Raw genomic sequence first — 14,398 nt, 5'->3', positions numbered from 1 at the left:
GCATAAGTGCCTCTGAATATCAACATTGTAATCGTGAGATCGATTGCGGGCTTTGTACTGTTGTTGGAGGCAATGTACTACATGCACACATATTTGTTGTACCTTTTTTTCAGTTTCTTTAGCTTTTCTTTGACCTTCAACACCACAACGCCTATCATATGCTGCCCCGCAATCATTCTTTTCTTAAAAAGTTTCATCAGCAAGAGATGAAGTTTTTCAATAAGTGGAATTAAGAGCTTATCATGTATGGTGAGCATCTATAAATCGAATCTCTCTGCTATATTAGATGTTAAGCAATATATATTTTTGCTTGAAAGTGACTGTTAGACCAATATTTTGGATGCACGTCAGTGGCAATATAATTGTATGCGTATGTACTTTGTTCCTTAACTTTGTCAAGAAAATAATTATATTGTTGTTTTATGGCTACTCGAGTTGCACTTCACCAAAGTGCATTGAGTGGTGAACCAAATTTATTTGAAAAGTTCTTCATCAAATACTTCATGCAAAATCCAACATAACATGTAGGCCATGTTTGAGGGACACTATTATTTAAACATGAATGTCTATTTGAGATAACTGTTAATACTCCCCTCTTTCTAAACTCATCGAAGTGTATGAATTTATGCATTAATACTTCTAAAAACCATAACCATGAATCTTTGGACTCCTTATCAACGAGTGCAAATATTACCAAAAATATCTCACTATAAGGATTAATACTATGAACTGACAACAATATATCTACATATCTTTCTTTTAGGAATATGTCATCTACCATAAGAACGAGAGATATCCTTTCAAAAATCCATCAATGCTTGGCTAAAAAATAAGAATATGTACTTAAATTGATCTTTTTGATCGATCTTAATATACCCTAGCGATCCTCGGTTAGCATTCATCAGATGATCCAAATAAGGGGGAAGCATCTTGAAGGACTGTTTGAATGAACCATATAATTCAGCCTTAGTGTGTTCTCGTCTATGGCATGTTTGTTTGTAAGTAACCTCTACACCTTCCTCGCGACTGATGTCATTCATGATTTTCTTAGAGTTATTTTTGAGTTATCGTGCATGCGTTTGTAAATAATACTTGAAATCCACTTGGAAGACACGTTCTCCACTACAAGGTTGCCCAGTGATCCACCACATGTATGCTTGCTATCATACTTCTTCACTTGAAAAAAACTTGTTTCATATACTTTTGTTCAGTGAATCTTTCAGTAACAATCAACTGTTATATGCGTGTTCTTCCTCATGCATACAATAATGACTTTGTTATTGCAGCTCTTTAAGAATTTTGCTTTATAGTTATTCCTGATCACATGATCTTTCAAAAACTCTTGATAATACTAGAGATCATTAAACCTTTTACTCAAAACAATTTCTCGATCGTTTGCGTGTATTGATAACTATTGGAATTGTTCACAATCATTAAGTCTTTCATTACACAATTGCTCATACAAATCAGATGTCGTCGCTTCAATAATTTTCAATTACTTTTCATTGTATGAGAACCCATTAAACAAGGACCAAGGATTCATATTCACCAATGTCATTGGTGCATCACTTTCATCACTTTCACCCTTTTTTATCGACATGTTTTACTCATCATCATCGATATCATCTGATTCTGCATTGTCAACATGATCGCTACTAAATATTGTTCATATGCTCGAGAAGGCTGCATATCATTCAGATTACTTCAATAAAGATTACTGGCACTAGTTTGTCTATGTGGTTCTAGATCCTTTGCAGTGATCCGTTCATCATGTAAAACATTAATATTGTTCATTGTTTGGGATACTTGGATAATTGGCGAAGAACTCAAATTGATAGATGGTGTCTGAGATAGATGCACATTTTTCACGAAATTCACATCATTCCACTAATTAACTATTGATTTAGTAACTTTGCATACTTTCAAGTAAACATCACTACTAAATAAGATCGATTCTACATCATCATCCTCAACATCTATCCATATTTCTTGGTTATTTGGAGAATAATTATATCAGATGGTCAAAGTTGTATAGCCGGTTTTACAAGATATCAAAGCCACACATTTCTTAAAGGTAATATTTTTGGAGACTACTATAGATTTTTAGTTAATGTAATCAGACTTACGGTAGTGTACCTTAGCCTTTTAAGATACTATCATTGACTGACTACAGCAACCACAATAGTGTACTTTAGCCTTTTTAATGCTTGAGCCAAGTGAACCCTAACATCATTACACCAACACAAGAACAACAAATATTAATTAAAGGATAAACAAACAATCATAAATCATCTACAATAATATATATTTCTATGAAAACATTGTAAACATAGTAAACCCTAAACGAGAGTCGATCCCAAGAATGATACCACAACCTCCTAAAATAGGGAAGTCGATCACAAGGATGATACCACAACCTTCTCGAAATGTCGTAATCGCCACAAGGGTTCTACAAAGAACTTCTTTGCAGACACAAACGAGAAGAAAAAACCTTAAAACAAAAATGAATATATATATATATATATGATTCGACAAAATTGCAACTATTAAGAAAAATCGTATATAATAAAAATTTCGCAAATGTGTAAGTAGCATATTTGTGATTTTGTAAGTTCCCTTTAAGTAAAGTTTCACACATAAATTTATGAATTTTCAAGACATATGCGAAAGTATGTTATTTATGAGAGATGTTTCGCAAATATTTTTATGCAAAAATATTTATTATATGCAAAATTGTATGATATTTATGATTTTGGTGGTTTCAGTTTCTACAAGATTTTGCAAATATTTTTATGCAAAAATGTTTATTATATGCAAAAGAGTGTGATATTTGTGATTTTGGTGGTTTCAGTTTCACCAAGATTTTGAAAATAAATTTATGCGAGTTCGTTCGTGATGTCTAAATTCACATAAAAAACCTATGATTCCAGATTTAAGTGGGTGTTGGACATATTCGTTGGGCAATATAATTTTATTGTAAAAATGCTTAAATTCGCAGTTGCGAGGGATAAAAATGTCCTAACACTGACAAATATTTGCGATTTTGAACATCGGAAGAATATCGAAAACAATAGGATTTTTAGGGAATCACATCAAATTAGCCATAAACTCCGCCTGTGTAGTTATACACTGCCGGTCCCAAGCCCGGATAAAGGAGGAGGGTTGCGGTAGGCCTGTGACAGCCAGCATAAAAACTTTGTCATATCCTATGAAAATGAACCAATATGTTGTACATCAAATTAGCCATATAGTACTATTATTTTCGGCAACTTTTTCAAATTAGAGGTACTTTCTTTCCATAACAGAACTATTCTCCCACCTAAGATGTATACAAGGCACTGCACAAAGTTAACTATGAAAATTTATAGATTTTAACTTTTCTGAACTTTTTGTATTGGAGGTTTTTTTGGATGCACCCATTTGTACAGCGTCAAATAGGGATATTGCATTAAGAGTACAATATGACATCCCGATTTATCTGTAATTTCAGTATACATGGTTGCATTGAATGATCCACTAAATGCGTAAACGATGTTATTGAGACAATAGTACCAACTTATTGATAGAAATGAGTGTTGTCAACAAGGAAAAACACCAATTATGCCACAAGGACACTCCAACTTACTCCCATGTCGTGTCCCCTTGTATAGTTGTGCAAGAAGGCATGCTAGTTGTCCTTTTAACGATGTTTATATGGCATAGCTCGCCTGCATCGTTGCCTTGGTCTGGATCTCTGAAAAAATTGCAAATTATAATGTATAGGTTGGCCAGGATGAGGGATAGGGTTATTGGAAAAGGTTCAATCAGACTATCTTTCTACCATTTCCCTGACGTTAATTGCATTACAGTCTACTTCATTTGCCAACATTTTCAATGCTGCTAATGAGAGTGTTTTAACAGCAGAGAAATTGATTTCCAGTCTCTTGGTTTACAACTCATTCAACCGAAGTAACATTGGCACAACCTCTCTGATAGGTTTACTCTGTCACGAATCACTGGTTCCTATTGGACTTAAATAGGCCATAGAAAAATTAGTAATTATTTGTGGTCACTATTCATAAAAGCCAGAAACCATACCTTTCGGCTCCATCACCAAAAAGGATCCAGTCCTTTGACATAAGATTGGTTTCATCCTATCTCGATCATAGCCATCCAGCTGAAGCATCTGGAAGGCTACGATTAGTCTACATCCAAGTGAACATGTGGACCGATCCTAGCTGTTGATTGGACTGTTAAGGATTGAGTGTAGGATGGAACCCATCCTACGTCAAGGACTGGATCGATACTCCTTGATCACTCTCACACAGAGCACCACCAAGTTTACATTTTTCTTTTTTGCTTTCTTCATTACACAAATTACCAACATATATATATATATATATATATATATATATATATATATATATATAGAGAGAGAGAGAGAGAGAGAGAGAGAGAGAGAGAGAGAGAGAGAGAGAGAGAGAGGCACCAAACGCATCTGGGCTATATAATTGAACCCCTTTTGATGGGCACCACCAAAAGAAATCATGAGAAATCCTGTCTTACAACTTTTTAGTTGATGAAGACTAGTCTGACCCATCCTAGTGAGGTGGATTCATGCAACCTGACGGCTTCCATCACTTCCCACAGTTGCCATCCTGATGTATCACGTGCACTCATGTGGTGCAGAGACCATCATCGCCTTCAAACGTCCCCAATAATGCATCCATGACTATCCCAACAATCCCTCCCCTTCACATGGATGTGGGCTTCTCATCCTTTATTTACATGTCCTTTCCTTAACACCGTGATCTTTGGCCACTGTTCATTGTGCAAACTGTGGGGAACACATTGACTGTCTGCATGACATCATCATCAAGACATCAACAGCCCCAGCTGGCTGTCGTTGATCGCTTGAATGGTGATAATGCTGAAAATCTCTATCTTCTCCCTGCTTAGTGGAGGTTTATCTTAGTAGAAGCAGAGGAAGAGTATGTGAATTGACAATGTGAGGATCCTGGAGGTAGATGAAGCCAACTTGATTCAGTGTACTTTGGTGTAAGATTATGAGATTGCTCATATGCGTCAAGTTTACGGGCATCGGCTGGGAAGTCATGGTGGATCTCCTTGAGCAGTGCCGCTGCATCTTTCATGGTAGGCCGGTCATCAGCATTGTTATTAACGCATAGCAACGATATGCCAAGTGCTTGCAACATCTCTTGGATCTGCGAGTCCGGCCTGCCTCGGAGCTTAGGATCCAATATCTCAATGGCATCACGCTTGTTTCTCAGGTGGTCCTTCACCCACTGAACCAAATGTTGGCCCTCTGGGAAGGCTGGGTCAAGTGGGTGTTTCCCCGTCAGGACCTCTAGTATGACTACTCCAAAGCTGTAGACATCACTCTTCTCTGTAATGCGTAACATGGATGCATACTCTGCGATATGATTGCAAAAGACCAGGTCATTTAAGAAACTTCAATTTGCATCAACCACTGGCCAAATAACTTAATAAATTAAGCTTAAGCAGCAAAACACAGCTAGCTCAAAGGAGAGAGAGAGGTGTAAATTTTACTGATTAATCACCTAAAAAAAATCTAAAAGAATGGATGTAGTAATGTAGTGAATAAGCCTCCACAACTTAAATTGAATTATAACTCCAACCAGAAAATTTTCAAGTGGATGGGTTTGTATCACTAAATCCACATGCATATTTCAATGAGAAAATGATCAGAAAATGTTTTCATACACCGAGTACCATAGCCCTGTGATACACTTGAGTATTTCTGGCATCATTCCGGTGTTGCATTGGCTAGAAACTGGTTGAGGAGCCAGCCATCACGGCCAGTGTGTCCATACTCGTTTCCAGACAATGGAGCTGGAATGATACACAATCAAAAGAATGGATTTTCTGGATCAAACAAGGTCTAAAATTGACCCCATTGCTGCTACAAAGGGCATCGCATAAAAATAAAAACATGATACTTTCCTGCCAAGGCAATGCTGGATATTGATAAAGGAAATGGCACCCTTCAAGATGGTGCCAATTCCACTGGTTTCGGACATGAACAATGCTGTAAACTGTTAGCATATAGGCTCACCTATACACTCGAATCTATCAAAAATGTCTGCAAAATAATTACACAATTGAAGAGAGGTTCATTGTCTTACCAGGAGCAATGTACCCATATGAGCCAGCAAGATGTGGAGATGATCTAGAGTAGCCCATATCATCATCATTCAGTAACTTGGCAAGCCCAAAGTCAGCCAAATAAGGCTCATATCTGGGACCTAAAAGAATATTGTTAGACTTCACATCTCTATGGAGTATGGCTGGTATGCAGTCATGTTGCAAATAGGCCAGCCCTTGTGCTGCACCCAACAAGATGTTGTACCTCATCTCCCATTCTACCACCACACCTTTGCCATTCTCATTGTGCAGCAGTGAAGCCAAACTGCCATTGGGCATGTAGTCATACAACAGAAGCTTTGAACTTCTGTTACTACAGTAGCCCAGGAGTCTCACTATGTTCTTGTGTCTTATGGAACCCAATGTATTTGTCTCAGAGGCAAAGGCCAATTCACTGCATCTCTTGCTGGGCCATAGCCTCTTTACTGCTATGCTGTTGCCACCAACTGATGCTCTGTAAACCACTCCAGAACACCCTCTTCCAATGATGTTTGCAGGTGTGAGACTCTGTAGTATTTCGTCCATTGACACATCCAGCTTCTGAAAAAGTGTTATGCTCCATGGCGGAGCGATCTCAGGGTCCTCGGTGTCATGGGGTACACCTGCACGGACCTTTATCAGTATGTATGCTGCTAGTAGTAGTAACATGGCAGCTGCGCCGAGCAAGAGACTCATTGCCAATTTTAGTTTACCCGGTCTTGCTGCTGAAGAGATGTGGGTGCATGAGTCACCAGATACACACAGTGCTGAATTTCCAGTCAGGTCACTTAACGGGAGCTTCTTGAAGAAAGGTGTGTCTGGTAAGGAACCGGAAAAGTTGTTGAAGCTCATGTTAAGTGTAACGAGATTTTGAAGAGTTGAGAGCACAGAGAGATCTCCAGTGAGCATGTTGTATGATAGATCCAGAGTTCCAAGCTTGACAAGGCCAGAGAATTCTCGTGGGATTCGGCCTCTGAGAAAGTTCTTGCTTAGATTCAATGAGATCTCTAGAGATGGGAGTGTTCCCAGTTCAGGTGGAATCTCTCCACTGAATCTGTTGCTACTAAGATCCAAGAGCTGCAATTTAGTACATTGGCCTAGTTTGGCAGGGATCATGCTTGAGAAATTGTTGTTTCCAAGCATGAGTTTGCTCAAAGAGGTCAGTGAACCGAGTACCGAATTCAGATCTCCAGTGAGACAGTTCCCTGATATATCTATAACTTGCAGACCGACCAATTGGCCTATACTTTCAGGTATGTTTCCAGTGAGGCTGTTCGAATGAAGGTCGAGGAATTGAAGGCTTGTGCAGGAAGAGATTTCTGGAGGAATCGATCCAATTAATTGGTTCTGACCCAAATCAAGAAAATTCAATTTCGTCAAGTTTCCCATCTCAGCCGGGATGGGTCCAGAGAGCCTGTTGCCGCTTGCTCTGAATCGAACAAGTGATGTACAATTACCAATTTCTGGCGGGATCGGACCAGAGAGATCATTGGACAGGAGAAGCAACTTTGTCAGGTTTGTCAATGCAAATATCTGCTTTGGGATGGACCCAACAATGCTATTCTGAGATAGATCAAGTGCCTCTAAACTTTCACAATCAGCAAGTGTTGAAGGAATACTACCCTCAAGTTTGTTTTTCCATAAATAAAGCAAAGTTAGATTCTTCAACGTTCCTAACTCTGGAGGTATCTGACCTGTAATCTGATTGTTATCAATCTCAATATGGGTCAGAACGATGCAATTAACCAGGTTTGAGGGGATAGTACCAGAGATCTGATTGACACTCAAAAGTAGCTCTTCTAGATTCCTCAAATTTCCAAAACTTTGAGGGATGCTTCCTGTTAGAGCATTCATTGAAAAATCAATAACAACCAATGAAGAGCAGTTGCCAATTTCAGGGGGGATGGTACCCACAAAGCTATTCTGCCACAAAAGGAGGTTTTGAAGGTTGGGGAGCCTCCCCAACTCCTTAGGAATTGAACCAGACAGTGAATTTCCATAGAGATATATGCTCTCCAATTCACTACAGGACGCCAACTCTTTGGGTATTGGACCTGACAACATCGCTGTATATATGGCAAGACTTTGAAGCTTCTTGAGTTGGCCAAGTGTTGTAGGCAGGGGACCAGTGATGCTGGTCTCAGCCAATCCCAAAATGGTGAGCTTGGTACAATTTCCAATCTCTTCAGGCAATGGGCCTTGGAGATTTGCATTCCCACCTCCTCTGAATACCATCAAATTCTTCAAGTTTCCTATGCTAGAAGGCAGCTCACCATTCAGTTGGTTGTCATAGAGAACCAACCATGAAAGGCTAGTGAGGTTACCAATATCTGCAGGGATGGGTCCTTCTAAGAAATTTGAATTCAGGTAGAGTTTTTCTAGCCTTGTGAGCCTACAAATCTCAGGTGGGATTGCACCATTGATACCATTGTTGCTGAGGTCAAGAAATATCAACTGAGAGTAGTCACCAAACTCTCTTGGGATTGAACCAGTGAGGTTGGTGCCAGAAAGAACCAAAATTTGGAGAGATGTCAAGGCTGAGAAACCAGAAGGCAAAGGACCATCAAGAGGGAGAGACCTCAGACTCACCTCGACCACATCTCCATTGGCATTGCAGAGGATGCCATACCATTTGCAGGGGTTGACATCATCAGGATTCCAATCACTGAGGCTTTCAGTTGATCCATTTAGACTGCGCTTCCATGCTAGAAGTGTCTGTCCCTCTGGGTTCAGTGCCTGGATGACCATGAATTCTGTTACTGAAAGAAAAAAGAAGAGAAGGAACAGAGGTGATGGGGGGGCATGCTTCTCTTCCATGGATTTACGGGCATTAGATGGTGGATGAGGTTGAGAAGAACCAGGCGGGGAAACCCATGTTCTCATTATATATTTTAGACCCACGGTATCTGGATCCAAGAAACAGCTAGCTCAAGAGAGAGAGAGAGAGACTTCATACAAGATGAGAGTGTCTTTTCTGATTGTTTGAAGGGAGCATGTGAGGTGGGACGTGTATGGGGTGATGGAATTAAAGATGTGGTTTGTTTCCTTATCTCGTCTGTGTTTTTATTTTCTAACTTGAGAGATAGATAGATAGAGAGAGGGGGCAGTTTAATTCTCACATTAAACAAAGGGATGGTGTGGTAATAGGTGGTCTTTCTTTTTTGTTTTGTTACTTTTAACTTTTTAAGAGAGAGATGTGGCAGTTTAATTCTCACATTAAAGGAAAGGTGCGGTAACAGTGGTCTTTTTTTTTGTTACTTTTAAGTCCAGATGGGGAGAGGAAGCATGTGAGCCAGGGCTGTTTTAAACAACAAAATGACTGAAGAAAGATGGGCAGATGGTGTTGTTCCTTCCATATTTTTTCTATCGTAGTGTAGTGGCTGAGAGAGAGAGAGAGAGAGCACATGGAGAAGGAAGAAGAATGACTCAGGAGAGCATAAAAATATGATATCTTAATTAACATTGCCAGCGACTGTGCCTAGAGAGAAGGGCCCTGACGGGAAGGTGGGCCAAAGAGGATCATTTAAAAGCCAGGATGAGGTGCAATCACATTGCACAAATGCAATGTGTCGCTGCACCTGATGATCCTCCATCTTCTTCTGTTGTACATGTCAGAGTAAGGCCCAACAGCAGATGGATGGTGATCAGGTTCAGCGGCACATTGCAATCATGCAATGATCCCTTCACGTCCAAAGGGTGAAATGAAAGGAAAGGCATTGGATGAAAAAAAAAAGAGAGATTTATGAACAGCCATTGATATATATCAAATATTTACAAAACCTTCCTAACATTTTTTATAAATGTATTAGCCTTCTGCTTTTATAATTTATGTTTCAAACACATACTTGATCTTAAAAATATTCAATCGACTTTTGTTTAGTTAAACAATGTGAGTGAAACGCCACTACTTGTCAACTTGTTTAACGACAGACCAAGATGAATTGTTCTGAACAAAAGGGACCACGATATCATTTTGGGAAAAATTTATTTAAGGGTCAAAGTTTTATCCTTAATTCCAAATATCCGCAACACATTTTTGAAAATTTAAATATGGACCGAACTTTTCTTGTAGACAGTCAAAACAGGGACCTAATGTCAACATCCATGTATTGGAAAACGTAAATCTTTTTTCGTTTCTTGTACTATCCTTGAAAAAAATGAAAAGTGCATAAAAACAAAAGTAAACCGTTTGAACTCTTAATGGTGAAGGCCACTATTGTAATTTGACTTATCATTTAACCTGAGTTAAAGGACAACAATAAAAGCAGGCCCTCATCTGACAGTTTTCAAGAAAAGTTTCGGCCACATTTGAAATTTCAAAATCGTGTGGTTATATTTGAAATTAGGGAAAGGTTGGCCCTTAAATGAAAATTTTCTTGTCATTCAAACAAAGTGGGCAGTTGACTGCAATAAACCAAATACTAAGGTGCTTTTTAAAATAGAAGATAAGTTGGGTGGCTTTGGATGTAATTATGGAAGTTTTATAAAAAATTATGAAATTTAACCCATAATATGGATCTCAAAATGGATTCAAGTGCCAAAAATTATTTAAATTTTAGACAAATTGAGAAAAAAAAGAATTCATATTTTTATATACAAATAACAAACCATAAATAAATCATAAAACCCTAAAAAACAATAAAATAAATCATAAATAAACCAAAAAATCCTAAACTACAAGAAAAAAAACTATAAAATCAAAGAAACCATAAATAAACTATAAAATTAAATATAAAAAACCTTAATTCAAACCTTAGTCAAAGAAAACAACCCTAATCAAATATCGCCAAACCCAATTGTTTTGGGATGAAGGCGTAGTTGTTGTTGTTGTTGTAATCCATAATTAAAAAAATTTGATTCATATAAAAAATCAAAGAAAAATAATCCTAATCAAATTAAATATCAAAAGCCTTAATAAAAATTCAAAGAAAAAATCATAATTAAAATGAAAAAAACCCTAATCAAATTAGATATCAAAAGAGCTAATTAAAGATATTTGATTCAAATCCCTAATTAATAAACATCAAAGAAAAAAAGCCCTAATCAAAGGATTTTTTTTAATCAAATCAATAAGAAACTCTAATCAAACTAAATATAAAAACTCATAATTAAAACAATTTGATTCAAAGCGCTAATCAAATTTTTTTTTATTCAAAGCCCTAATCAAATCTCTGGTGCTCAATTCAAAGCCCTAATTAGAAAAGAAAAAAAAAGAGAAGAAAGAAAGAGATGCTGTTTTCTCTGGGTATAAAATTTTTTATTGAAAAGTACATGTTGTGGTGTCCAACTTCTTATAAAAATAACACAGCTCTAGTTTTTTGACAATGAGGAGACACATATGGCCTGCAAGAAGATCCAAAAGTCAAGTTGGTTTCAAGTTGCACAAAAGATAGTTTTTTTTTTAAATTAAAGAAATAAAAAGTGCAGATTTGAATAGAAGTTTTCTCCATTTACAGGTAACTGCAAGCAGCTGGCAGGACTTGTTTACTCAAGGTTGTCCCCAGGTCCAAAGAAATCAAGACTTCATTTTCCTTTCTGGTCAGGAGGTAAAAGTTCTCATTTACAGTCACAAATGAGCTGTTTATAATGATTGACCTCCAGGACAAAAATCAGTATTTTCTAGCTACTGCAAAAGTAACTTCTTTGGGAAATGTGAATGGTTTTATAAATCTTTTCTCTGTCGTTGCAGGAGCAGAATCATGTACTTGGCTATGTCATTAGGGAAAATCGTCACATGACTTGGGCAGACTGTCACGTGACTTCAAATTCTATTCGGTCATTTTTTTAAAGGGTGCTTCTACGGTGGTACACGCTTGATTTTCATAAATCTAAGCTTCAAATGTTTAACATGCTCTTTTTTACTATGTTCATGCTTTAAAGTTGACTGAAATATGATGTTTTATATCATTTCTACACCTCCTTTATTGTCATGAATTGTGAGCCGTTGATTTTTCACAGGAAATGAAATCTTGTGACCTGTCAAACCTGATGAAACCCTTTATCGTATTAAATAAACCATGCTACAAACATCTATATGGTTACATCTACCATTTGTGGGTTACATCTATTGTACATAACCACCATTTAATTTCTTATAAGGGATGCTTCTATGGTGGTACACCATATATTTTCTTCTACGGGTCCATGATCTATTTTCTTATTGGTCCAGGATTTAGGTTGGGTGCAGCTTGAGAACTAGGGATGTAAGCTGCTTGGGTTCGGGTTGGATATCTATTTGAAACTAAGTCAATTTAATCAAATTCCATAAGCAAAACTAGATCCCAATGCCAATTGAACTTGGATTCACTTATAGTATTCTGATATGTGAGTCTGAATCTGAATCTAGGTTTGACTTAAAGTCCCACAAGATCTAAACTCTCATTATATGCACATGTCAGATCTATTAGGTATATTCTCTAATCCAGGCTGGGTTTGGTACAGGCTTAATTGATCCGAGTCTGAATGTAAGTTTGAATCAGATTATGTTACATATATCTGACAAGATTGGACCCGACTCAGACCCGTTTAAATACTATAATGAGGACAAAGGTTCCCTTGCACCCTTTTAGTGAGATGCATTTTCAAAGTTATGTTAGGGTTCCTATATAGTTAGGCTGTTCCATTAAAAAGTGTAGGTCAAAGGAACAAGCCAAAGAACAATGGGACATTGAAAGCAATTTTTGAATTGAAGAGCACCCAAAATCACTTCCTTGATTGTGAAGATTTTGATGTCCCTCTGCATTTTTTCTGTGCAACCTTTTATTGCATGAATAAAATTTAAGAAAAACATCACTTAGAGATCCATCTTTTATTGGATATATACAGTCTCAATTATTCTGAAAAGAATATTTCAGAACTCATGTTTTTAATGAAAGTATAAAAAACTGGACTCCCTAATATCATTAAAGTAGTAACACACACAAAGAGGATTGCTTTGTAGGTGATCATGGTAATGAAAGCTTCATTCATTTTTGGGAAAATTGTCGCTAGTAAGAGAATGCTTTTAGCAAATTTTAGGTAATTAGAAAATTTTAATAAATGAAAAAACTAATTGATTTTTTTTAGATAAAAGTAAACTGATAGTTTATTTGGTTAGGCGAACAAAATTTGGGGTTGAGGATTTGGGTTTAAATTTAATCAAAATACTGAGGTGATGGTTATTTGGGAGGAGAAAGCTGGTGAGCCGATCTCTCATTTGTAGGGGTGTCAACCGGTCGGGTTTGGTTTGGTTTGGATGCAGGTGAAACCAAACTTGGACCAGATTTTCAGGTATGGTATCAAGTCCGGACATGGGTCTACTATAAAAGAAACCATACCCAGACCTGATAAGAACTACATGAACGAGACTTGGGCCATACCCGGTTAAATAATATTTTTTATTATTTTTACATTAAAATTTGTGGGTCTTAATCAGAACTCGGGTCAGGCCCAGATCTGGCATAAAATTTCACAAACTATACCCATATCCATGTATTAATGGGACCTTCAAGTCCGGACCTGTATCACAATCGAGTCTTCTTATTTATCACCATACCCAGACCTTATAGGGTTTGGTCCTGGTTGGGTCTAGGTAAACCCGACCGGTTGACACCCCTAGTATTTGCACTCAAAACTGGATTTGGTAACTGCCACAATCTAGACGGACAGTTGTAAATTTCGGGAATTGATAGCTTTCACCTCTTTCTTTTTTTATTTTTATGATGAAGTTCTCTGCCGAAGCAGGTAATCTTCAGGTGGAGTCACAGACACCCAAACCCTGACTGAGCCCAACAGTGAAAGGCACCTGCACATCCAATGGGAGTTGAACCTGAGACGAAGGGATCAGCACCTTCCCCCCCAACTCTTGGCCGAGCCGGGTGGATAACTTTCACTTTCCAAAATGCATAAACTCCTTCAAACACTCAGCTCCCAAGTAGAGCCTTAATTTATGGACAAACCAGATAATATAATGATGTCTTGATTCATTAACTTATTGCAAAATTTAAGACTTGAAAGAATACTTGGTGCCAAGGGTGGCAATCGGGTCGGGTTGGCGGGTCAGCATACCTCAACCCGAATACGACCCGTTTATTAAATGGGTAGGCTGTGGAAAACACGAACCCGACCCGTTTAATAAACGGGTAACCCGACACGACCCGCCAACCCATTTAATAAATGGGTTGGGTCGGGTTCGCGGGTTTTCAGGTTGGCGGGTCGGGTTGGCGGGTTGACGGATCGGGTTGGCAGGTAGGCAGGTTGGCGGGTCGGGTTGACG

General features: G+C 37.9%; 1 protein-coding gene across 1 annotated transcript; it reads right to left on the bottom strand.

The window, feature by feature from the left end:
• Positions 1-4,934: 4,934 nt before the first annotated feature.
• On the bottom strand, positions 4,935-8,961 carry LOC149831009 (uncharacterized). The gene is made up of 2 exons (XM_090012910.1): positions 6,147-8,961; positions 4,935-5,413 (listed from the first exon to the last, which is right to left on the bottom strand). The coding sequence occupies exons 1-2, from the start codon at positions 8,959-8,961 to the stop codon at positions 4,935-4,937; spliced, it is 3,294 nt and encodes a 1,097-aa protein (XP_089869036.1).
• Between the last annotated feature and the right edge of the window lie 5,437 nt (positions 8,962-14,398).

The sequence above is a fragment of the Nuphar pumila genome, chromosome 7 (assembly GCF_984573655.1).
Source record: "Nuphar pumila chromosome 7, dmNupPumi1.hap1.1, whole genome shotgun sequence".
Lineage (NCBI taxonomy): Eukaryota > Viridiplantae > Streptophyta > Magnoliopsida > Nymphaeales > Nymphaeaceae > Nuphar > Nuphar pumila.
The sequence above is the reverse complement of the archived record's forward strand: the minus strand, read 5'-3'. Positions and strand labels throughout refer to the sequence as shown.

What these genes read in the sequence shown, in the direction of transcription:
- LOC149831009 (XM_090012910.1), bottom strand. Translation starts at nt 8,961, where the DNA reads ATGGAAGAGAAGCATGCCCCCCCATCACCTCTGTTCCTTCTCTTCTTT. An exon ending in ATATGGGTACATTGCTCCTG is followed by an intron (nt 5,414 to 6,146) that starts GTAAGACAATGA and finishes ATCATATCGCAG; the next exon opens with AGTATGCATCCATGTTACGC.